We start from the raw sequence: 27229 nt of genomic DNA on the forward strand, positions 1-27229 counted from the left end.
TGCATGGCATACACTTTAGAGTGAGCAGCGAAATCTCTCAAAGTGTCACAACTGCTTGCATTAATGCTGAATAAATGATGTTGCGTGGCAGCGGTTGGCAATGTTTGCAATTACACTAATGACAGTAATATTCCGTGGACTCTCAGGGCATTTTAGATTTAAACTTTTTGTGCAACTAGATCCTCATTCACACTACTTTGTCATTGCAAAACATGGTCACCAATAATGGATTTTCCAGGAGCGATTGTACTGTGGCATGTTTTTTTTTTCCTTTCGCCTTGAGCTGTTTGTGCGCAGCTTCACCCACAACAGCTCTTCTTTTGTCCTGAATGAATGGAAACTCAATATATATTTTAGAGCTATTCTCCTTTCTCTCAGCCTGACCAAACACATCCTTGGTGTGGGGCGAGAGACCTCTCTCTGCTGACATGTCTTTCTTGAAAACAGAAGCACAGATCGCTACAAAGCCAATACAATCTATCTCTAATGGCTTCCTCCCCTTTGATGGCCCTGATGTTTAATCAGAGTAAGAGCTGGGTCTCGCTTCTGCTGGCATCCATTAATTTGGCCTCTCTTTTTCATTTGTTTGGGTTTTTTTCTTTTACTGCCCTAAAAGCCAGCTGGCATTCAGCGTCGGCCTGATTGAGTCCTGTTCAATACGAAAGCAGCAACCGGGTTGGAGATAAATGACTCACAGCCACAACTGGTCAATGCCTACACTCACAGGCCCAAACACACAGGCGGGGTTTCACTATCTTAGTCCCGACTGTCTCATCAAAAAGATGATCCTGCTCCTCCTACTTTTTTCATTTTTTAATTAACTATCATCATTTGTTACTTGGAGTTGGCGTGCATTTGTCTTTATCTCCAGAATTATCAATCATGGCTGTCACAGCCATCACAACACATTCACAGTGGACCAATTTCAACAGAAAGACCAGATTAGTTTCAACAAATACTGTGAAAAAAGTTAAAAACTGGACATTACATGAGCTTTTGTACCCCAGAGAGGGTGTACATTCATTTAACAAGTGAACTAAAATTTGTCATTGTCATGTTTGGCACAGTTCTAAAGGGGCTTGTCACAAGTGTTGCCAAGAAGCTATCCAAAATTCACTTGTTTACTAGCAGATACAACAGCAGATGGAACATAAATCATTGTTTAAAAAAATGCGTGTAGTGCTATAAGAGATCCAGAAGGAGAGAGATCAATCTTGTGTGAGTGGGCCAGCAAAGATTAGGTAAGACGACATCGAAATTATTGAAGCTACATTCTTTAATTCAGCAGTGGCTGTATACAATATGGTGCGGCTTATGAAATGTACCTCAGCTTTGTGATCGCAGCGCTGACAGCCATCAGTCATGAAAGATGAATGCACTGACAGCTGTACAGTACAATACAAACTGAAGGAGGAGACGGAGGAGAGTCACTTACACTCACAGCAGCCTCTCATATTTAGTGTGATTAGATTATTTAATTATTAATAATATTCATCGAATGGGACGCCTTTTTTTTTTTTAAATCAAAGCTAAAGCTGTTGTTTGGTGCCATATGTAAACATTTTTGGACATATGCTTTTTTTTCCTTTGTTGCCAAGAGTTAGTTGACAGGATCTGTACCACTTTTTTGTTTGTTATATATGAAGTTGGAGATAGGTAGTTTTTTGTTTTTTTTTCACGAGGTTATGCGTCAGACTATTTCTTGGATGGCAAATCACAGTTTTTCCAATTTCTAATGATTTCTTTAAATATGGATCTGAAGAGGATTTGATTAGCTTGGCTTAGCATAAAGACTGAAGCCAAGGGAGAACACTTAGCCTGGCTCTGTCTGAGAGTTATATGGTGTAATTATTGTTATTATTATCATATTTTATTTTGGCAAAAAGGTGGCCATAAAGACTTACAGGTTATTTATTTATTTTTTATACACTTTGAGAAAGCCAATCCCATTCTCATTCCCAGGTCGGCAAATATCAATGCTTTGTCCTGCCCCTCAGTGTGTGATAGTGACGCATGGGGCTCTTTGGCATATCTACACATTGTAACATGTGGTTTATGCTGTCAAAGGATCTTTTTCAAAAGTTGTGTTGTCAAAAGATCATGTTTTTCGGACAGTTCAGTATCAATGTCAAACTCGTGTCTACACTGCTGAAAAGCTGCTGAGAGGAGTCATGTAGGAGAGGAGAAAAATATTCCAAAGCATGGTATGCTTGTAAAGTATGTAAAATTATAATTTCAATAAGGTTGAAAACACAAGCAATGTGCTTAAACATCTTTATTTATCAACACAAGCTTAAATTCTAGAAGCACCATGTATTTGACACTACACACAAGTGTCACTGCTACCCAACCAAACAGCACCTCCGTTACTGAGGGGAAATATCCTATGTTATGCTAACAGAATCGAGCAGGCAGTCTTAGATTTTATCTCCAGTCATTTCATCAGTTTAAAATAATGACTCACATGCTTTTTTTTTTCTCTCTGTTTCTACACTGCATTCAGAGATAATGAAACCTCTGCATTTTCCGCACAGAAAATTGATAGGAATTAATCCAGGAATCGATAAAAAATGGGTATACGAAAAACAGAATCGATAATGACACTGGTATCAATAAAATCTTATTAATTCCCATCCCTAGCTGGCAGTAACTGTAACATCACTCTAACAGATACTCAAGGTAGCATGAGTCATACTGCAATATGTAACACTGCACAAATTCCCATTAACATGAATCAAACCTGTTCAGACCCTCCACCTTGAATGAGTCTACCGTGTCTGAAAGTAAATCCATGCCCTCAACCAAAGATCAGAACACACACACACACACACACACACACACACACACACACACACACACAGTGGCACTTTAGAGAAACTGTTTTTCATCATCATTTCAACTCTTTTTAGTTGCAAATATGTTTGCTACTTCAGAGTCATTAATGAGCACTCTGCAGTAAATATTGCACAGCTAAATGAGGATGGCTCCTCATCAGTGGAAAAAAAAGTGTCTGGGGCAAAAGGGAAAGGAGCTAGACTGTGTTCCAAGATACATCAAGTCAAGAACCTGTCAACCTCTACTTGCTGAGGAAAAACACTCCTCCTGTGTCATTAGCTCGAGCCGGTCTTCCCACCATGCCAGGCTTTTTCTAAATGGGCCGCTGCCCTGACCACATGAGCGCTGCTCTGGGACCATGTCAAAGCCGTCACACTACATAGAGCCACGCCATCAGTTCCAAGGCTGAGTCACCGGAGCTAGTCCATTACGTGACTTGTCATTGCTGTGTGAAGATGGACCCAGTCACTCGTGTCATTTAATGACGCCCTGTGGTATTTTGGCACAGAGCAGAAGAAGAAGAAGAAGAAGAAGAAGAAGAAGAAGAAGAAGAAGAAGAGTTGCTGGACGCCTTTGTACAAAGCCAAATCTCCCGTGCCCCGTTTTATCTTTTTGTGATACGTCGGAGCTCGATCCATGTCACATTAGGCTTACACAATCCACAATACAGAATGATAAAGGAGAAACAAAACTGACTATGTCCAAGTTCACTTTGTAACCTTTACATAATCTGTCCTTAAAGCCTGTCTCTTTTTTTACACAGCCTGCCTCAAGGCAGCCGCATTCACCATCTTTTCCTGTGATAGTGCAGTAGCCAAGCATTTTTATAATGAAATGCCTGTGAGGTGACAGATAAGGCCCCTCTCATACTTGTCAGTCAGCGGCTTTGCCCCGTGGAAACTTGAAGCGTGAATCCAGAGTACATGACAGTTGAGTCAGGCTTTTCTTTAGAACGGCAGGCGGGAATGAAAGATCGAATCGTATGTTTCTCAAAGTGCTTGTGTCACCACAGTGAGATTACATATTGGCCCATTCACTAACCCTGACACCCACTCACCGCAGTATCTGATATCACCTCATGATGCATTTGACATTAGCATTCAGACGGTCTAGTTTGGAAGGGCTGTAAAAGGAAATAAGGGGGGCTAACTTGAAACATCTGACCTTTTTGCTTATACAAGATGTTACCTAACTTACTGCATGTAGCTTAAAAACATACCTTAGCATCTGGCTAATCACAGCTAGTTTGTGTCTATTTCAGAGATGCACATAACCAAAAGGCAGACAACAGAAGGGGCATTTTGGACATAATTGGACTGACAAACCAGTGCTAGTTTAGCTGGTGATTTACTGTGGCACCTTGCTGATGAGCTTCCCTGCAGTGCTTCTGCAGCTGCAGCATCCACCCATAGCTTGCTTTCTGGCAAATTTCTTCTGAGGAAAAGATGGTTCTTATCTTCAATGTATTTTCAGGTCAGCAAAACCTTCACATTTATGATAAGCAAAAGTCTGCAGTGCAATCAACAGCAGCATCACCCAGTGTTTGAACCATTCCCCTCACCTGGCCCCGACTGCCCGCAGCATTGCTTTGTTTTGACCCTGTGTTCTTTTTCTACTTAGCGCCACAAGAACAACCACCAAGGTCAGGGTGTAGTAGGAGAAAAGGTGTGTGTGTTGCAAGAGAATATGTGTGTTGGAGTTTAAGGGGTGCTGAGGCCAGGGTCGTGGCTTGATTTCATGGACTCGGCAAGGTCAACTTGATGTCGTCCAGCTGGCACTGAGCAAAAAAATCAGAGGTGGTGATTTTTTTTCTTTTTTTTCCCATGTTGCACTGCTTATGTGGCTGCTAGCTGCTGGCTCCAGCTCGCTGTTCCAGCAAGATCAGACAGAGGAGGAGGAGGCTTTGTGTTGCCTGAAAGCACCCCAGTGCTCCCTAGTGGACATGCGCACATGAATGAACACACACACTCTGACACACACTCACTCACAAGCATGGACATGAGCGCACACTGGGGCACACATTGACACGAGCTCATGCACAAAGGGTCCTCTCTCGCATTTAAATTTGTATCCACGCTTACACACACACACACACGCACAGACTGTATGCAAGCATAGTCGAGCTCTTGCACAAACACAAACACAATTGAAATGCTGATGTCTGAAGACAAGAGAGATGGGAAATGTGCCAGACCTTTCAACTCTGCACAATTCACACACAAAGGAAAAATACACTGCAAACCTCAGTGCCAGTTTATCAAGAATTGCAAACTTAGAACATGCAAGTAAAGAAAAGACACGCTATCGGTTTTATGAGGTTAGATGGCAGTGGACTTTTGCAGAAAGGCAGGATATGTGACTACCGTTAGGCTTTGCAGGAAGGTCAAGGGTCCCTTTAGATAACAAAAGTCCCCTGACAAGCAATATATCTAAGGAAATGAGGAAGGAATGGATTGAAACGAGCCTGCTAAAGGTCCTTGAATGTCCAAGGCCAGAGAAGGCAAAGCAAGTAGTAACTTTCAACTGCAAGGCAATTCAAAGGGCTTTACATAAGACATAAATGTATTAATAGTATTTAGTATAAATACAGAAAATAAACACATGATAACATAAAAAGACAATTCAAAAGACACAAACACAGAGAGAACTGATAAAAACAAGATAAAGCAGAATAAGACTAAAAGTGACAGTGCAGCAATAGAGAACAAAAGAGCCAGTGGCTTATACAGTGAAGGTTAACAGAGAGGTGTGGGGGATGATAAAAGCAGCTGGAAAGACAAATAATACTAAACCCACAACCAATTGTTATAATGGAGTCCCATTCCAAGGAAAAGCAGTAAACTTTGATTTTGAAATTTAAAAAAACAGGATCTATTAAAAACGTTATGACAGGGGAGGTTTGGCTTTTTTTTGAAGAGTATCATACACTCACATGTGCCACATGTACAGATATTGATTGCTGTAATTGTGATGTAATGAAATCTAAAATCTCTTAAAACTTGATTTTAAATTATTTTAATAATCTTTTTACCTTTGTACCTCTTGTCTGCACTTTTGCTATTTTTAATGATTTTTGTTTAAAAAATTGTAAATCATTTAGTAATTAATTTTTGTATTTCCCATCTTTACATCTCTATTTCTTTTATCACACAGCTGTATCATCTATTATGTTTTACACTTAATCGCTCTGTAAAGCACTTTTATTTGCCCTGTTGCATTAAATGTGCTACACAAATAAAGCTGCCTTGCCTTGCCTAATTGTTGCTCAGTTCCATACTGTGGCCATGAACAGGTTTCCCTTGGACTGCAACTACATTACCACTGTAAGAAATGGGTGACAAAAAATAAAGCCCTCACTCTCTGCAAATTGTATTCTAAAGTTCAGCCAAAGCATATATGAGACGACAAACTGACTGGGTATCTGAGTTTGTCTCTTTAATATTGCCTATTTATATTTCCTGGACAGTGTTTTCTCACTGAGCCTTGGAGGAGCAATCAATCCTGTTATTTGCATGGCCGGGAACACCAGCAATAAACCTACACATGCCCTCCAGGATGGGGACATCAACTTGATTTAGCCAACGCAGACTACTGGAGCCTTATGTTAGCTTTGGCTGAGTTGAATGTGTTCTTACACAGAATGAGGACTATGAATTTTACCCCACATTGGAGTTGTTCTTCAAAGGAATCTTTGACAACCTGTATGCCTACAGTGACAAATAAAGTACATAAGGCAAGTAACACCCCTTTAAAGTTCTACCAACCTGGGACCAAACTATTGAATGCTTTCAATCAAGGATGCCTCTGATGGTTTCTATTGACAAATTAGAAACAAACAGCTACAGTTAAAATAATTAAAAGTTAGCTAAAATTAATATAGTTAAAAGTACATTAGTAAAGAATGTTCAGAATCAATGCGGCAGAGAATCAGACATCCTAACTTTAAGCCGACAAATGCTCCAAAAAACACAATCCTACATCTCCCATAATGCAGCTTTTCTTTTGTTAGATCTCCACTTTTAGGTAAACACCCACAGTTTTAAACACATACACACTATTACACAGCCCGTCTGGTAAAAATCGCCACGTCACCGTGACAAGTTGGTAACCCTCATGACATCATCAGGGTATTTTCTCAGACAAAGCTCATCCAGAGCTAAAGAGGACATGTTAAACTGGTGGACAGTCCCTTTATAACCTTTTTTAGTAGTGACTTTGTTCACTTTCTAAAAACAAAAGTTTCAACCCTACCTTCTTTAATCTTGCCTCAGCTGATATGGTTGGATGGCTGGGTTGTGTGACTATTACTTGACAAAGCTTGACCGAAACTATTTGTAACCCTGCAAGCAAAACCCAGCTAAAAATGACTGAGTCAAAGTCGAGACTTCATCAAACTTTTTCCTCACTGCACTCCTCTCTGCTCCAGCTGAGAAGATAAGCCGTCTCGAGGCATTGGTGAGTTCAAAACAGCTGCGGCAATGCTCGGGATTCACTTCCAGCGATCTCAGCAGCTGAACAAGTTGCGCTTCCATCCCTTGAGCCTGTCAGGGCCGCTGAGCATGCTGGAGCTTGTGCTCCGATAAGCCACAAACAGCGTCTCTCATGGCACTGCTGCTCTGCCTCCACATCTTTGTCTGCGCACCCTCTCCCCAACTCACACAAACACACAGCCAGTCACGCCATAGGAATGGTAGTGATGATACTGAATCAACATGCCAGCCTCCACTAGGTGAATGGGCGGAGCAGGGATGTGGGGGTTTGGAGGTTTCAAGGGATAAGTGGGTTCAGTGAGAAGCTGCTCTTCCTTGCCCTTTCATGGCGAATCATATCCCATTAGGTGGTTTTGTCCTGTGATGAGGATGCTGCTGGCGCTCCTCAACAATCCCATTACAGATCATAAAGGGAGCTGGGGATGTGGCCTGAGAGCACTCAGGCTGCTCCTTTAAGGCAGCCAGGCTTTGTGTGTATGGCAACTGCACCACATCTGTTAATGTCTTTTTAACTCCAGGTGAATGAGCTTTTCTTCAGACTGTGCGTTCCTGTCTGATGCTTCGTGCTCAGTGGTTAGCGTCACAGGGGCCAGTTTGATTTTGCTCAAATGTGAGTTTGGCTTAAGATGTGTGAAAACCGAGGGCAGCTTGACAACAGAGAAAGGCTTAGCGGTAGTGCTTCACTGGACTGGAAAGACAATTCATGTGTTATGCTATCCTTAAAATGCTTCCTTCTTTCCTTCTCCACACATAGTGTTTTAATGAGTAGTGTAATGAATTACTAATGAAAATTCAGTTACCCATGAAAACAACTAGTTTTAACCTTACTTTTGTCGCCACCCACCACTGGTTTCACGAGCAACAACCAATCATATCCCAAAGCAGAGAGCTTGCTTGGAAGATGGAAGCAAAAAAACAATTTAATCTTCATTTTTCAGGTCAGAAACAATAGAAATGACTGTTGACAGGGATTAATAAATAATGGTAATACTTTTAAAAAGAGTAACGAATCATGAGTAATTACTTAGCGGGACAGCTTGGAAGTCTTCCTGAAGGACCTTTGAGGAAATACAACGCACTCCTATCTAAATGTATATTTTTAATAGCACACTCATTAAAGCGGCACTAATCAATATTTTTATATTATACTCCATTAAATTGTGAAAGGGGTCACTTGTAGTGAAGAACCCAGAAAGAATTACCATTCAACTCTGCAGCTCCTCATCCACTCTATGGAGCCTTTGAGATTTTTAGTTTTGGATCATTGTTTTGGGGGGTATCTGGCCAAAAAACTCTGATCTTATTTACCTTGTTAGATGTTGTAGCAGCTATCTACTAGCTACAGAACCAAACAGGAGACAGAGAATGGTAGCAACTAGTTGGTAAACCATTTAGCAGCTAAGGAGACAGATATTTCCCTTGAAAGTGTGTGGAGAGGAGAATATATTTAAAAGGGAGTAAATGGACTAAAATTCCTCAGGTGTCAGGAAAAACACAAGTTATCATAAATAAAATTAATAGCTACAGCTTTAAAAACCAAAGAAACATTGCTCCAAACTATGTCTAAGATTCATATTTACATTGTTCAGCAGCATCCGATAAGAACAAGATAAAAGTTATATATATAATAAGGTTATAAAGTCTTAGAGTTCACAGCCAACATATGCCCACAGCTTCACATATTATCTGTTTCCTCAGCTGCTACATTTGCTGTGCCTTATGTTTTGCTAGTTTAAATTCAGATACAAATCTAGAAGTTGAGACTATTTGAGACCTCAGGCGAATTATTGTCACAAGAGTATTTACTTCTGTCTGCTTTCAGTCACCTTCCTCCCCTCTCTTCGTCAATTCCTCTGAATTGCTTACTGACAGGAAACAAGTGAAGGACAAGAGACACAAGCAGCAGGAAACTACAGATGGCTACAGAAAGACCTCATTTAGCAAAGACGATCACACATTTTTTTCTTTTTCTTTGGAATATATAAAAATATGAAAAAGATGATTTATTTCCTCTTCTCCTAATGTATCGTCTTATATGTTGTACGTTTCTTTGTTGTTCCCTGTTTGAATAATACACTGGCAGTAAATATATCCAAAAATGGCAATTAGTTTCTCAGTTTTTCTGAGCTGTTTGAAATATGGCTGAGAAGTGAAACAATACTGAGCTTTGAGCAAACAAGCATATGGGATTTAAGGTCAATGTGCAATCATGTTATTTTATAATACTTAGTACATATGTGGGTGGACCTAGTATCATGTAGAACATCTGTTAAATGCATGGCAATACAATAGCCCTTTCACAGTTAGAGTTGGTGGATTTTAATTAAGACTGGACTGGTGAGGATTTGATTCAACTTTAAAAGCTGTATTTGTGGCACGGCCCCTATAAAGAAATAAACATTTGAAAATAATTTCCTATTATATTAAAGTATTTATCATAACCCTATATAGCTTTACAGTATATACTATTTAAATAAAGCCTATAACGAATGGTAGCTACTTCTGCATAAATTACACATGTAACACAAAATAATTAATATAAGCTTTGATACTCATATTACCTTCAAGTTTTTCACTTTTTTATACATTTGAAAGTATTGGAATAGAGAGACAGCGCAGCATTTAACATTGATGTACCCAGATGTGGAATGTATATTTAATCATGCACTGTGGTTAAGTACAAATTTGACGTAGTTGTACTATTTTTTTCTTCATACCACTTTATACTTTCACTCCCTTACATTGCAGAGGGAAATATTGTGGGCTACTTTTTTATTTACTACGTTTATCTGGCATCTTTAGCTATTAGTGTTTTTAAGCATTTTTTCTGCGTAAAAATAAACAAAAAGCCTTTAAAAAGTATGACTTTTTTTCTTTTTCTTTTTTTATATAATATAAATATTTATACAGATTAAAATATTAAGTACAGCTGAAAAACAAGTAGATTCATCAATCAGTTGACAGGGAATTAATTGAGAGCAATTTTATCAAACATTTAGTCAGTTTAGATTTTTTGGGGGTGTTTTTTGCCAGTTTTTTCTTTCTTTCTTTCTTTCTTTCTCTTTCTTTCTTTCTTTCTTTCTGTGTCTGGTACTTTCAATACTTCAACCACATTTTCCTGATGATCTACTTTTACTTAACTTTTTCAATGTGGTATTTTTATTTGTAGTATTTTCACAGTGTGGTATTGGTAATTTTAAAACTTAAGTAAAGGAAGGGAATACTTGCTCCACCACTGATTGTACCTTTCTGCAACAGCTTCTGTTGGGGTATGGCAACACCACTTGGACAAGCCACATGCAGAGCTACAGTACACCTTAACACTAGAACCAGTGCCATAATAATGGCAATTTGTTTAGTTTTAGTTGAATATTTGTTCATATTGTGTACCCCCATCATATATCATAATTATTGCCTTGGTATGTGGCGTACAGATATATCTTCCCACAAGTTTCATCCTTATATACATAGGGCTAAAAAGTGCATCTTGTATATAACTTTGCTCAACAAAAGGTGACACAGCATGCTTGCAAAGGTAGAAAATAGCTAAATTGGGCCTATGTGGCATCCTGGCATTTAAATTGGCAAACACACAAAAATAGATATCTACCCAGCGTACAGTGTGTAACTTCCAGAAAAGTATGTCCACTCACTTATGCACATTATTTATTTCTCTCATTATGGAAGTGGAGCATCTTGGGGTGTGAGCTTCACAGTCTGCTCCTGTACTGTATGCATTCCTCACCACACCTAGCTCTAAGCTAAACTCCTGCGTCGAGGCCTCTTGCAAGTATTGCCATTAATCAAACAGGCAGCTTGCGGGTTTTTTGAAAGAACAAGAAATTGGCATAAATAACTAAAACATCAGAGGAAAGAGGGGAGAAAAGACAGTGCTGAATAAGAAGCGAAAAGGGAAAATCGAAGCCAAAGTCACCTTGAGTCCCTGCTAATTTACAAAACAGTGACACAGGCATTAACTACAATGAGGGTGATTAATATCTCAAAAGGCATTAGCTGCTGTTTACATTGTCACAGTGTTTATCTGTAGCTCCCAATTTGGCATGCTTCACATTTTCATATTTTATTTTAAGTGTGGCCGGCTACAGAATGCCTAACAGCTTGTCTTTTTGGGCAACAGTTGCGCTCCCCGAGCTCTTGAGATGGAGCCAACTGGTGTGAGGGCCGGTGCACACACAGGCCGTGCATTTCACCAGCAGCTCAGGCAGCCAAATAAATGATTTCTTCATTTCCTTTAAGTCATGAAGAATCAGCCGTCTCATTACGCCGACAGCAACCCTGCTCAATGTGACCATCGTGAATGAATTTGAGCAGGTTAAGGGGCCATCTCATTAAAAGGCATTCATTTTCATGCATCCACATTGGGCATGGCGACACTGAGAATTGCTGTTTTGTGGACTCGGGGGCCATTGGAATGGAAAGTGCTACAGTTGCAAAGCTTCATGGGGGCCTACATGTAAGTGGGAATGTGGTAACTGTGCAGGGCAGTAATGATATCATTGCACTGCACTCAATCAAGCAGCACTGACTTTTGAGCACTGCTTCAAGGTGTTTGTATTCCAGATGGTGTGAATGTCTCATTATTCAGGTTTGTAAGAAGGAATGAATCAAGAAATCTGGCTACATCCAATGAAAGATGTGACGCACTCTCAACACTGCTACAGTACTTATCACAGATTGACAAAGACTTAAGAGCTGCCACAGAGCAGGTTCTTCCTTTAATTTTGAATTCCTCTCTCTCACCTAAACATTTCATCTTCAACTTCTCTGTCACGAATAAAACCTAGTTAGCAGCAAACACCGAGACCTCTGCACTTGATCATGCTCAATATCGACTGGTCTGCTGGGGTGTCGCGACACGCCACAGACTCCTTGAGTGAACTGATCATATAAATGCATAAATAATAAAGTGGCATGTCGTTCTGACTTCCTATCGATTTCCCCATTAGCAGCTGATTGATACAAGCTTTAAATGTCAGGAGTCTCATTGATTACCACAAGTCCAAGCGCTCAATCGCAATGTCATGTCACTTTTCCTGTGGCTCTGCAGCCTCCCACCTGGATGGGCTAAATTAAAGGTCAACAGGTGCTCAGTGTCATCGAGCTGCATTTAAGCTGTGTTATCAACAAAGTGTTTACACACACACTGCAATGTTTGCTGCTCTGGTTAACTGCATTAGAGAAAGACACCACTCTAACCTCTCCACACTAAATGCCTGAAATGTTCCATTTTGATCCAAGAAAGTCTAATTCTACAAATGACAACACTAAGAAAGCATGCAAGCTGCCAAGAGATCAAACCATAGTCTGAACTGATGTTCAGATAGCACTAAAATGTACTGATAAACATCAATTTTGGTAATTAATCTTTGGGGTTTTTTTGTACTTTTAGTTGGAAATAACAAAATATTTAAAGATGTTACACTGGCCTCTAGGAGTTACTAACATTTCTAGCATTTTAACTCTACATGTATAACTATTAATTCAATAAATGAAGCTACAAATTATTTGAGAATGAAAATAATCATTAGCTGCGACCCTAAATTCAAATTCCATGTTTTCACAGGTTAGTTCCAAATTATGATCAGATTATATTCAGTGCAACTGGACTGAGTAGGGTCATGTATTTCCATTGGTCTCAGGGCTGTGTGTCAAAAACTGCTGTGTGGTACAGCAAGATGATTTTTCTTCTTTCTTCTTGAGCTGGTGAAGATAGCCTTTCAGCAGTTTAATATCAATGATTGATTGTCAAAAACTATTTTAGTCTGACTGTTGTTGGGTCCCTTTTGGATTGGGTATGTTATTTTCAAGTGTTTTTCACTGGCATGAACACAAACAATTATCACAGCAAAAACTGCCTCTACTAACTGAGTAATTAGAATAATATTAATAACTAAAAAGTAATGATGAATAATTAGAAGATAACTTGAAATTAATCCCATGTGTATTAATTTACAAGTTTCTATAATTCTATACTGTGAACATTAAAGATATAAATACAAAAAAATGCAATTATTTGGTTAAAAAAAAAAAACCAAGGCAGCTCTCACTCTTTGACATCCTTAGTAACACTACTGTAACTAATCTTGAGGCTATTATGCTGTGCAGCAGCAGCTACTGTCAGGAGAAAAGGGGAAAGCATTTGGGATGTGGAAAACTAAAAATGTACTGATCTCTCAAAGAGGAACCTCTTCCAAAAAAGGGCCACAAGCAACACAGGGTAAACAAAGTACCAAGCGTGTAATCTAACTTTATAAATTTACTGTTGACTTTTTTTTATGAATCAGAAGAAATTGCAATATCTTCCTAATGGCTAAAACATCTTTAAGCTGGGATTGTGTTTGAAGCCTCTCTAAGGAAATGGCAGAGCGGGAACGCTCAATGGGAGTGTGTGTTTGTGTTTGAGCTGAGGGGAGACAAGCTTCAACACAGTTGCTCCTCTTAAGCATGATGGTAGCAGTCTTTCACTTCAGGGCTTCAATCACATCCCGTTAGGCATGTTTATGAAGACGGTCTTTGCTAATGGTGTGCCGAAGCACATGGATGTGTTAAAGAGCTCAGTGGCAGGTATGTGCAAGTTAATGAAGCAGGGGTCCCCACTTCCTCCCACCCGTAACGCCGAGATCGTTTAATGATTCTCTTGCAACCTATTTATGGCATCGCTTGGTGAACATAACAGAGGTTAATAAAGTAGAGGTCAACTCTTTATCACACCTGCCCAGCACTGTTTTCCCCTCTCCTACACTATAACTCATAGAAAGCATTTCTCATTAATGATCTCCCCCATAGGGCCCATAGGGCGAGTAAGTATAAATGTACTGTGCAGAGTTTAATGCCTTGATTCCCGTAGGCATGTTTGCTTGATTGTCAAATTATTCCGGGTGCCATGGCTGGTATTTATTTCATGCTAATAGCCAGCATCTTACCGGAGGCTGGAAAAATAAGTGTAAAATGCACATTATACAGAAAAGAACGCCGAACACTGGCCAATCAGGGGTGTAAAAAGCTGATAGAGCAAGACAATACACACCAGAGCCTTGAGTTGAGTCATTTTATATGGAGGAGGGAGTGTGTGACATTGGCAGAAGGGAGTATGTACTACAAGCAGGGGGAAAAAATGGAGGGACAACAGATAAGTGTGCGTGTGTGGGAGCGCATTCTTGTAGTTGCCACATAGTGAGGACTGTAACACATTCTTAATCAACTGAGTGAGGACATTTTTGGGAAGTGAGGGTATTAAATTTCTTTAAAGGCCTTTTTGAGGTTTTTAAGACCTCGTTTTAAGGTTCATGTTAGGGTTAGGGTAAGGATTGGGGTCAGGCATTTAGATGTGATGGTTAAGGCTGGGGTAAGGGGCTAAGAGATGAAGTACATCTTTAAGTGTCCCCACAAAGATACAAGTACAGGGATGTGTGTATGTGAGTTGTTGAGGTTTGTTTCTGTCTGTGCATCAGCAGAGTGTAAACACAGTCGTGCCTTGTAGAAAACTCATAATGTAATAACCGCTTATGATAATAACTGCAACTCTGCAAACACGCAGCACAGTAATCTAGTAGGGAAGCAGTGGGAATACAGTGTGAGGCTTATGAAGTCAGTGGAGTCCACCTGCGGTGTGCAGACTTCTGTCTGTCTCTGTTACTCACGACAACTGTCACTTTCTTTCCCTCTGAACATCGAATCAAAGGAGGCAAAAGCTACTACATCTTGACAGCTTGAAAAGGGAATGTTATTTGGATAATCCTATTAGGTATAAGGCATTTACCTGTATTTCACATTCACTACACCACTGGTCATTTCCCACTTTTAACCATCCATTTTCTGTATCCTGCTAAGAGTTTCAAGGACTGGAGCTAGGATTTAGCATTATAGCTGAAATAATGATCACAATATTAATGACCGTATCTTCCAGTTTTTATATATATCCTGATAGCATGATACAGTACATTAATGCAAAATCACATAAAATTAAAAAACTGACTGACAGTCTTCGACGACCTGTTCCACACCTATTCCAAAGTCAAGAAAGTCAAATAGGTATTTAAAGCCATTATGTGCTTTAAGGTTTAATTACAGCTTGCTTGGACGTCATAAATATGTAGAGTGATAACATGATGTGATATTATCACAATAAATATTCTGCTAACGGTCAGTGAAGTATGATATTAAATTATCCTAACCTAGCTGACACTGGGTAATCAATCCAATTATACAGGCTTGACCTGACCTGCATGTTGATGTTATGGGTGAGGTAAGGTGATAATCACCCCATGTCTACCTTCTCATGTTATTTTCACACAAAACCAAAAAAAGCATTTTTTTCATTTTCAATCCTCAGTTTCTCCCAAATTACTAATGACACAAATATCTTTTTTCACAATAAAAGCTGTACAACAAATAAAAGAACACATTGTCTGTGCCTACTGTTATGAAGTGTCCACAAAATGTCAGGTGATTGTTACACAACTGGAAATTTACCCATGGCCACGAATAAAGAAGCCTCAAACCTTGAAACTTACTTTGATGTAAAATGCTGGTCTCCATGTACATTTGAGCATTTTAATCACACTTCTAAGCCATGGCAAATGATGATTACAGCTAGGCAGTGATGTAATGTCACAAAGTAATATTACTTAGTCACAGTACCTAAGGATTTCTTTTAGTTTTTACATTTCTGTCAACTTTCACTTTTACTCCATTACATTTCCCCTAAGCACCTCAGTTACAAAACAGGGAAGGGAGGAAGGAGGGTAAGTCAGATGGATGAAAGAAGGAGGGAAGAAAAAAATGGATTTTGTTCTTGAAGATATCTGCACTTTTTCTCCAGGTGCTTCATCCAACACTTCAGTTAGGCATGAAAAAAATTTCATGTCTATCCTGGCCAAAATGACTGTGATTCATGATATTATCCAAATAATCATCGAAATATGCTTAAAACTCTTAAAATGAAAATATTCTGCAATCACTTTACCTTACATTTTGAATTAAATATTTTTTACTACACCAAAGACAGGACACACTATTTTTTTCTTCCAGTGAACATCCTTTTTAATGAAAAACAAGCAATCTAACAATCTTAAAAAGACAGATTTTTCATCTATTTGAAAAGGCATCCTTCTTTACAAAATATGCCAATGCTTGATTAGAATCTTTTGTATTTTTTAAGGTTGATATGTATGCAGCCTGTTTCTGCAGTCTCTTTTAGTGTTGATTGTCCAGCAGTCTCTTTGGATGCTGCTGGACGTGATATTCACAAATATCCCCATAATGGAAACTCACCACAACCAACTTATTGTTAGGTTAGTTTTTTAGAAGACTTTTAACACTTGCGTCACCTGATAGCTGTAATTATCATGTTATAACCTACAAAGATAATACTGATACACATAAAACAAATATGACAGAGACAAATAGAGAGACCAAGTTTGTCACATTTATAGATAATTATTAATAAAGCATGTCTCCACTATGCACAGATATCGTGTGCAGTAGAAGGCAATGCTGGTTTTACTATCCAATCAGAAGATACAGAAAGCGTATTTTCTGAGTTATGTTTTTATTTGTACAAATAATGCAGTTATGTGTCTGTCGTCTGAAAAAACATCAATAGATAGATGGATAGATAGACAGGTAGATCGATAGATATTTTTGGCTTCTCTCATAAAACAGCAAAGACACATAACATAACAAAATACCCCAATGAAAACTGACAAATGCACAGTGGTGGTTTCAACACTACCCTCCATCATACCACCGGGTCCAGTTCACCCACTGATGCATCACAACTATCTTGACCCACACTGAATCCATTTTTAATGCAAAAGTAACAAATCCAGCAGAGGTCCCGATCAAAAACACATCCCCTACTGGCCTCCTGCTGCTAACACCAGCAGCTGTGTTGGTTGGAATGCCTGCTGGGAGCTGCAGCGGACATGTTACGTCCCTCTTGAGTAAAAGAAGAACTACATGTAGGAAGAAGACAGCAGTGCGTGGGTTATTTTTTTCTGTTTCTGCTTAGATTTGGCCACAAAAACAACTTGTTTAGGGAAAGAATGTGCTGAAGCGACAGATGATGTAATATTTCTCAGGAGGACAGTCTTGCAGAACAACATTGAGATTTGGGAGCTGTGCATGTCTCAGCTTTAACCCAGCCAAAGCTTTTTGTACTTCCAAACCTTTGTTTGCAAAGAGGGGGCCTGCTGAGCACAAAATTTTCCAGTCAGTCATACAGTTACACACATGCATTGCTACACACTACCCAGTACACCCAGTTACTGGTCACTGAGCCACTCCACTGGAACAGTTTGAGGGTTCAGTGCTTTGCGGAAGATCATCTCAGTGGTTTTGATGGGAGCAGGTTGCTCTAAAAAGACAGCTACTGTAAAAGGCATGACTTGGTTCGCACCTGCAGACACCACCAGCTGTGCTGTTGGAGCGCCTGCTGGGAGCTGCACGGGTGGTCCACTCAGATGCTTCTCCAGCACAGTTTCCGGTGTATAAACCATGTTTTGCATACCTTCATCTTTGCATTAACAGCCACAGCTGGCATGAGGCATGTGATCTGTATCTCATTTTTAAAGAAAAATGCACAATAGTAGCGTAGCAACCAACACAAAATGTAAAAACTCACTACATTAGCTGCAGTTATTGCATTCTGAGTTTGTGCATGTGCTTCTATGTGCACACGCACCTGCAGGGGGGCTTCTTCCATACTAGATCAGCTTCCAGCTGCTGCAGCCTCTGCTTTGCTTTTGTCTGATAGGTTCCGTTGCATTTTTCTGGGCCAGCCTCCCTCATCAAAGTGATTAAGCAATTACACTGATTGTGCCGATGCTCAGAAGAACGAGGGAAGGACCCTCGAGTATTGAGTGCTAAAGCTTTCTTCGAGATAACGGCTTAATTTGTGCCTAATCAAAATAAAGCCTGTTCTTTTAAATCTCCAACCTTCCTTCAGCTATGGGTGGCTCGGGGAATTGAGAAGGTAAAGAGAAACCAAGGAAGATGGGAGCCCTGCTGGGGCCGTTTTTTTTCCCCAGCTTGAGTATCATTTGGGCTTTATGTAATGTACAGGCATGTTATTATCAGGCAGTGAGGCCTCTCTCTTTCCCTCCAAATGAAATAATAATTAACTTTTCAGAACTGATAAGTGTAGAAGCCTTTAAAGATGGAGCATATGCCCAGCATGGAGCACAACTGGATTTTATCAAAGAGTTTGGGAATTAAATCAACATGCGGCGCCTTTCTCTGTGCTGTTGTGGGCATCAATAATGAAACAGGAGTCTGGAGAGTCCCCTGGATCACAGCAACAGACCTAAATGCATGGATTCTCTTGGTGTTGTGTTCTCCTGACACACACACACACACACACACACACACACACACACACACACACACAGTCATAATTTTCCCATCAGCCCATTACAAATATCTGGTCTTCCCCCATGTGCTGACACTTCTTTACCCGCTCATTTCACCATGAAAGCCAACCACAGCATCTTTAGACACACTGGATTCAACATCAAAAATTAATCACAGCAGAACTCAAATCACAAGCGTGACGGAGCAACAAGAATTAGGCCCGCTGAGTCGTGCATGTGTGCGCGCGAGGGAACAACATAGGAAGAAGTGAGAGAGGGAGGGGAGAGAGTTTCTAAAAAAAAAAAAAGAGCTCACCCCTGGAGGATATCTGGAGGAATAGGCGGGGGTCTGCAGCGCGTATGGCAGCGGTGTACCGGTCCTCTATGCCGGGCACCTGCGCCTTTTTCTCGGGCATGAGCCGGACCCTGAGCCGCCCCCCCTCTGCGCCGAGCCACCACTCCAGAATAGTTGTGAGGTCCATTTCCAAGGTGAGCACCGGGGCCTCCTCGTACACAGACAGCCCCCCGCATCCCGTCCTCACTATATCCTCTCCTATTTCCACCACAACTTGGTTTGACTTCCTGCTCGCTTTCGTCAAGCCCAATTTCAGAACTTTGGACAGCGGTCGCTTGTAGAAGAAGGGGAGCTGTCCATCAGCGGACGCGTTCCTCAGCGCGGAGTCCGCAGCGGATTTGGGGTCCACAAAAGTAGATATTGTTTTCTGCAAAGGTATGCAGTGCATTTTCAAGTTTGCGCGCACCGTGTAACATCCGCTAAAAGTCTGGCAGTCGCCATTCAGGGGTCTTTTTATGAACTCCGCCAGGTAATAGCGCAACAGAGAAGGGACCGCAAAATCCACAGCGAGGGTTTTCCTCTTGAGCCTGGAGTTTAAGGTTTGGTTCAAGTCTCTTTTGCCGCCTGTTTCGCCGCTGCTGCCGCCACCGCTGGTGCCTCCACCGCCGCTGCTGCTGTTGCTGAAGCCGGCGGTGGGTAGATCCATCCCCGCTGTGGTCCTCGGCGAGGCGCACTGCAGCCCAGCGAAAAATGCCGCAGAACAAACAAGCAAAAACAATATCCTGGTGTCCATGGTTAAATAATTTGAGTGTCTCGTTTTAGGAGAAGCGCCCCTTAATCCCACCGTTCACCGCTTCCTCTCTCTGCTCCTGTCACATACGCAGCGCAAGATCACAAAGTGCGAATCGATGATCCTGCGGGTCCTGCGCCTCTTCGCCGGTGCGCACCAGGCAAGACGTAGAGAAATGGCTTTTTTTTTCTTTTTTTTTTTACATTTGTTTCCCGCTGACTGTTGCTGTCCTCCCTTCTTCAAAAAAAAGTGCCATGTCCCCGTCTTCAGATCTCCGCACACGCACGCACACACACGCGCACCTTTAAGACAATGGCTTTTATCGGTGCGAACCGAGCGGAGTGGCTCTCCGGGACGCTGATTGATATGCCGGTCGGGTCCGCTCCGGTGGCTTTGAAAGACTCCCTGTCTCTTGGCACAGTTGTGACGGCGGTACAAGTGGTCTCTCTGTCAGCAGCGGGATGCAGCGTCGCGCTCTCTCCCCCTCACTCAGGAATGCACAACGAGTTTGGAGACGCCGAGCAGCAATAAAAGTTGAAAATAAAAAAAAGAAAAAATCTTGGCTAATTGAAAAAAGCCCGGCGGCTGTGTCTTATCTGCTGAGGATTTCGGTGCTCCTTTGGTCAGCTCCGATCGCCTCGGCCATGCCAGCACATGCGGTAAAGTCACTCACACATCCATTTGACGTCAATATAAGCCGTTTTTCTCTGACTCCCTTGCGTAAAAAAAAGCCCCTCAGCAGTCAGCGCAGGAGCCTCCGCCGTTTCTGGACGCGTCTGAAGCGCCCTCAGCGCAGCCGTGATGGTGCCCGTGTCTTTATTGAAAGTAGAAACGGCAGGAGGTACAGCGGCACAGCTCCACAGTTTGTCTCTCATGATTTTTTTTTTTTTTTAATGAATCACTGAGTCTTTGTGTGTCCGGAAATTGAACTGGATTATGCGCACTCTCCCCGGTTGTGTGCAAAATCAAATAGTTTCAGAGGGAGGCCGTTTGGGTTGGAGCCCATTTGGCTTTGTTGTGTGTTGTGTGCAGGGGGCCAATATGTCCTTAAAACATCAGGGAGCTCTCGTGCCATCTTGCCAGTTCATTTACTGCGTGTACTACTTCCTTAATTGGGAATCAAGGGGTCAGTGTTTGGGGCAGGAGGGGACAAATGCCAGAAAGTACTCCTCTCACCCCCCCCCCCACACACACACCTAAACTGTCTCTCTCTACCCCCTCCCCTCTCTTTCTCGTTCTCCAAAAGTTGTGCGGATGAGACACCCGCTAGATGGCGTCAGCACATACTTATGGTAATTCACACTCTCCAATTTCACTGACAAATCCATTAATGCTCTAATTGCTCTGGATTTTTTACACTGTCTCATTAGAGCCTTATCTATAGAGGAGGATAAGGGCCTTATGTGGAACTTCTATACGAGTAGAAAACTCATAGAATCCAGGGAATAAAGTCTGAACTGCCAGACGAAAGTGAGATTGCAGGGAATAAAATCAGATGTCTGGATTTAATGTTTAGAGCAGCAAAGTTGGAGATAAGGCTAAACCATTTCCTGGTTAATGGGGAGATGTAGCTCTCTATTTTGGCTGAACTCAGGTGTGGAAATATGAATTTATATTTGGATATGTGGTTCTTCTGCTCCAATAGCTTGATCCTGAAACGTGTATTGCCTTATATAATCTTTTTTTTTTTTTTTCGGTAACCACAGATGCCACATGGCTTAATACTGACCTTATTAATCAGATCAGCAGTTTGAACAATCCACAACAACTACAGTTTCCAGTGTTATTCTGAAATTTTATGTTTCAGTGAGATCCATCCAGTCAAAGTGGGCTGCTGACTCAGTTTTTTTTTCTCGGCTGCATGTTATGCAACTTAAAAATGAGCTTCGCACAGTGAGGGTTACAGATTTGACATTTTAGAAAAGGATCGGTACTCGTTGTCAGCAGATACGCTGAGTTAGGATATGAGAATCAGCAGAGAAAAAATTAAATCAGTGCAATGCTAAGTGTCACCATCAAATTTATGTGCTTTCCATTATTCTATGGTCAATTGTTACACTAAACAAATCAGTTATTATTATACACTTTACAATGCATCTTTAAGGAATTCTAATACTTTTTATATCAGTTACTCATTCCGTGTTATGTTGAATTGAATTTCTAAAGAAAACAGTTTTCTCGCATGCCTCCATGATAAACAAAGAATCCCAACACTTTTTGATGATAGGGGGTCTGCATTTAACAAAAGAAAAAAAAACCATCTGTTTGGGGCAGCTAAATCAAAGATAAGGCTAACCATTTCACTCTATATTTTGGCTGAACTCAGGTTTGGAAATACAAACTTAGAAATGTGGTTTTTCAGCTCCAAAATGCTTGATCCTATGTCGTGTTTTGTCTTATATAATCATGTTTAGTCTTGTTTTTTGTTTTGGTTTTTTTGGGGGGGGATTGCTGTCAAAAAAAGTAGTGACCACAGATGCCACATGACATAATACTAATATATTACTCATATCAGCAATTGCTCTAATAATCCACAATAGCTAGTTTCTTCTGAAATTTTTTTGTTTCAGTAACATTCACTCAGTCAAAGTGGGCTGCTGACTCAGTTTTCAGCACCACAGAAATCCTCGGCTGCATGTTATGCAACATAAAAATGAGCTTCACACAGTGAGGGTTACAGATTTGACATTTTGGAAAAGGATTGGAACTAGTTGTCAGCAGATACTCTGAGTTAGGATGTGAGAATCAGCAGAGAAAAAGTTGAATCAGTGCAATGCATCCATCACATTTGTTTAAAGATATGTGCTTTTTATTATTCTATGGTCAAATTTACATTCAAAATAAATATGCACTTTTATATGTGTCTTAAAGGAACACTTCACCCGCAAAATGATCATTCCTAAATCTATTTCTCACCCTGCGTGATGTTGAATTTGTGAAGAAAATGTTTTTCTTGTATATCTCTGGTGAATGTAGAATCCAAAATCTTTTTAAAAAACTCGAATAATAGGGGTCCGTGTTGAACAACAGAGAAACTACATAAAAACATTTGTTAACAAACCCTCACACAACTTGTGCAGTATAATCGGAGTCTAATTTTTCAGTCGAATGCTCAGTACTTTCCAAATGCATGCATTTTCACTCATGCATTCCACTGCCCAGGCGTGCTTCCTGTCTGTACGTGAGACTGTTTATGCAGAGGTCTTTTAGAGGGTGAACATTTTAATGTGGAGCCTCATGCACACCTTCAAAAAAATTCTGGACAGGTGCATAGGAGGAAATTGTCTACAGATGAGAAAAAAGTCCATAAGCCTTTTTTCCATAGCGTTATCTATATCAGTTTTCAAATCTTTTTTTTAAATTCAACTTGATGAAGGCCTGATGACTGAAACTCTGTTGACTTAATTAAAAAAAAAGTGTTTTGCAAGCTATAGGACAGTGTGTCAGAATTCTCTCTTTTTCTAAACAGTAAAGTTGAACAAAATGCATGCGTTTGGAAAGGACCGTTGTACGGACCGTACAAGTGAATACATGAGACTTGGGTTATACTGTATGAGTTGTGCAAGAGTTTGCAAACTTATGTTTTGATAAAGTATTGCCGCTATTAAATGTGGCCTCATTTGCTCCAATTCATCAAGAATTTTCTCTGTTATTGGATTATTCGTTCACCTTGGAGACATGTGAGAAAAAAAACGATTTTTTCATGAATTCGCATAATTTGAGGCGAGTTGCTCATTTTTAAATGATAATATTTTGGGTGGAGTATTCCTTTAAACTATAGTAAATAACCAGAAGACCACCATATACCCAAATGTATGACCAAGAAGGCCTTGGTTGAAGCTGATGAAGTCATTATTTGGTAATGATCAAATAAAAAAGTAAATAAAAAAAGGGGGAAAAAGAGAAAAAAGGATGGTTGCTGTCACTGCATATGCTGACATACTCCCTCCACTTATCTCCAGCAAACAACTGATTCCACTTTTGTAAATGTTAAAGTGCTCTGCACAATATATACAGTGCATTTAATTGACATAATCCCATATTCATTGTTATGGCTACTTTCACTGCTTGCAGCGTTAGCGTCATGCTGATTGCACAACATTCGTTCTTGTTAATGCCACAAGAAATATACCTGTGATTGTGATTAATTATTAACAATGAACAACTGAATTGTTATAGCTCTGCACAATATTCCCCCATTCTTTCTCACTAATCAAGCACCATTAATTTGCTTTTTCTTTTCAAATGCATTACCTATAACCACTTTCTTCTCCCCTGATTGAGGAACAACCTGTTCTGTTTTTTAAGGCTTAATTGAGATGCACCGGCAGTAAGTGAATTATTAATATATTTATTATTGATTGATAACTGCCTTGTTCCTGTATAATTACTTCCCAATAATGGAACTGTCCTTTGCAGGGGCTATTCTTCGTCCCTATTCTTCTTTGTGCTTGCTTCGTTAATTTGCACTCTATCGCCATGATTGGACAAGGTGGTATTGGTTTACTTGTGACAGGATTGTACAAACACACACTTGTGCGTTTCTGCTCAACATAATGCTGAAGTGTTTGAAATTCAAGGTTTGTGCGCCAAACTTGAAGCTGCAGCTGCATTATCATCGATCCCTTGTCTTGTTTTCTCCATTTTCATTTTCCCCTGATGCACATGTCTGTCCCTCATGCAAATTCCTTTACTGTAGGCACAAGATGAAAAACAGTCCAACAGATGAGCGCAATCTTCAGTCAGTTTGCATCTTTGCCCTCTGCTACTGTTCTAACACAGGTTAGTGCGAAGAATTCAACCCAGAAGCACATCAGTGAAAAACTTTTTTCTCTTTATTCATCATGCATTCTACCCAATATCTGAACAAATTATTCAGAACAAGTTGTTTTATTCATAGTTGGAGAAGGTGAGGAATCATAAATGGTGTGGGTGGGACTGAAAAAGGCCAGAAAGGGGCAGGAGAGGGGAGGGAGAGACAATAACACAGACACTATGAACTCCATTCAACAATCCAATCTCCAATACTCAAGAGTGCCGCATGATATGCGTGATATCGTACATCAATACTGCAGGTTCTCCAAGGTAACTGCTTGAGTGGAGGTGAGCCAGGAGTTTCCCAGCTAGCGTGTGGCTAAACGCAGGTTTGATTATTTGGGCGAGGTGGCAAATGAACTGTGGAAATGGTGTAACTATTCACTGAAACAAGACAATATCTAGAGTTATTAATAATAGATTACACACATCGGTAATGTTGGCCAAATTGATTTTTAACTAGCAGGAGCCAAAGTAAAGCATTATAGCTCGGGTTCCATTTTTCACACTAAATTGATTTTGATGAACAGATATTTATGTGCATAATTGTGACCCAGATGAATTCATTTGGAGCACTTCAGGCTAAAGAGAAAGAGATGGCTGGAGTATGCACGCGAACCAGATGAACGGCACTTTGTTAACAGCTATTGCTGTATTCTTGGTAATAGGCATGCACTTTGAAAGCCATTTACCAGACCGCCAAGGCAAACTTAATTACTTTCTGATTGATCACTCATTTCCACTTTCCAGTCCTTACGCAGTAAAATGAAGCCTTGGATATCCGTTACCCTCAGTGCAGCTAGCTTCGAGCACAAGCTACAGTATAGTGTCCATTTCATGTGAAACATGTTTGGTATCCAGCTCACAGGTCAGCGAGTGGAAAAAGGTCGGTGGGGGAGTGGTGGCGTGATAAATTACACACAGATAAGTTCTTACAAAGACCCTTCCCCCCTCGAGGACCACTTTTCATGGCGCACGGTAAAGCTCATAAATCAGCAGCTGAGTCCCCACAAATAGCGACCCTTTCAGCCAGCATCATCGTACTTCACAGCCCCGTCTGTCCACCTGCATGTCTCATCAGTGTTGCAGCTGCACAAGCAAAGATGGATGCTTTATCATAAAAAAATAAAATCAAATCCCAAAGTTCTGCCAGAGTTGTCAATCTGCCTCTCTTCCTCCTTTCTCACAGCTTCAAAGCCATTTTTATCTTTTGTCTGTTTTTTTTTGCTTTCATGCATGCACAACACGCGTCTGCAGTGATTGAGGAAGGAGCCGCTGGAGTCTCGCGTACCCGAGCCATGCATTTTACAACTCGAGGCCGACAGTCCCGCTTCCTTTAGCATTCCCCACCTCATGACATTTTTCTCTTAGTTCCATAAATCAAACCCCCAGACCTGCCGAGTTGAAGAATAGAAATAAGGCTTTTTTTGAAGAAAATAGGGTGGAAAAAATGAGGCTTTTGCACTGAAAGTGTTCAAGATTTGGAGAGTTTCCTGTTGACAGCTGTAATAAGAGTTTGGGGCGGTCATCTCTTACTGGTGCACGCTCACAGGTGCAGGGGGTAAACTTTTGATAAGTAGCAATTCCCTGGCTAGTGGACTTGAAAAATGTCAGCCTTTTAGTTTCGGTCCACTGAGCCTTCTGCATGACCAGGCCTCGCATTAATCATTGCACCGCGAGGGGTGAGCCAGACTTTAGCCAGGTAGTTAGCATGTCATGAGCAAGGCTGATTTACAGAGGTGCTTCCCAAAAGCATAACTCTAACTCTGATTTGGTCGATAAAAAAAATAAACAGAGAAACACATCTAAAACATTTTACGACAACAGAATAAATTAGAGTAAGGGGACAAAACTACAGCAGAGATACTCAACCTGCCTTGTTTGGGAGCCACTTTTGCAAAATGACAGGAAGCCAGGGGCCAGTCACAGCAGCCCCATATATGTTTCTTGGATTTTAGGATATTTGTAGGACTTGATATTTGTAGGATGTTTCAAGAATTCTAGGACGTTTCTCTGATTTTAGGACGTTTATGGGATTTTGGGACATTTTGTCAGATTTAATAATGTTTCTAGGCTATTAGGACATTTTTAGAAATTAGGTAATTTCTCGCAGTTTGGAACGTTTCTAGGATTTAAGGATGTTTCTAGGACTTTAAGACTTTCTAGGATTCTAGAACGTTTTTTAGGATTTTAGGATGTTTCAAACATTTCAGGACATTTTGAAGATTTTAGGACGTTCTTAGGGGTTGAGAATGTTTCTAGCATTTCAATACATTTTTGAAATTTTAGGATGTTTGTAGGATTTTAGCATGTTTCAAGAATTTAAGGACATTTTTTGGATTTTAGGACATTTCAGGATTTTCGTATGTTTCAAAGATTTTCGGACATTTCAAGATTGTAGGACTTTTTTTTAGGATTTTAGGACATTTCTCAGATTTGAGATCATTAATGGGATTTTAGGACATTTCAAGGATTTTAGGATGTAATTAGAATTTCAGGACATTTCTAGGACTTAAAATTTTAGGACATTGGGGTCTGTTAAATGTGCAGGGAATCCTCCACTGGCACTTTTTTTGATAAATTAGTTGTATTTTGATGCTGTTTTATGCACGCTGGCACCTTATGTATACTG

At 40.4% G+C, this 27229-nt stretch overlaps 1 protein-coding gene and 1 long non-coding RNA gene across 2 annotated transcripts in view; both read right to left on the reverse strand.

Annotated features, from left to right (window-relative positions):
• alk (ALK receptor tyrosine kinase) overlaps positions 1 to 20569 on the reverse strand; it is a 459469-nt gene extending 438900 nt beyond the window's left edge. Inside the window, exon 1 of the mRNA XM_042500800.2 lies at positions 19014 to 20569. Coding sequence (XP_042356734.2) covers positions 19014 to 19785 — 772 coding nt within the window. The 5' untranslated portion in view covers positions 19786 to 20569. The remainder of the gene's footprint in view (positions 1 to 19013) is intronic.
• A 4103-nt stretch (positions 20570 to 24672) lies between these two features.
• Positions 24673 to 27229, reverse strand: part of LOC148187488 (uncharacterized) — a 34817-nt gene continuing 32260 nt past the window's right edge. The window contains exon 4 of the long non-coding RNA XR_015778761.1: positions 24673 to 25686. This is a non-coding gene — a long non-coding RNA (uncharacterized LOC148187488). The remainder of the gene's footprint in view (positions 25687 to 27229) is intronic.

This window comes from Plectropomus leopardus, chromosome 14 (assembly GCF_026936395.1).
Source record: "Plectropomus leopardus strain MGB_pleo_1.0 chromosome 14, ASM2693639v1, whole genome shotgun sequence".
In the NCBI taxonomy this organism is placed as follows: Eukaryota; Metazoa; Chordata; class Actinopteri; order Perciformes; family Serranidae; genus Plectropomus; species Plectropomus leopardus.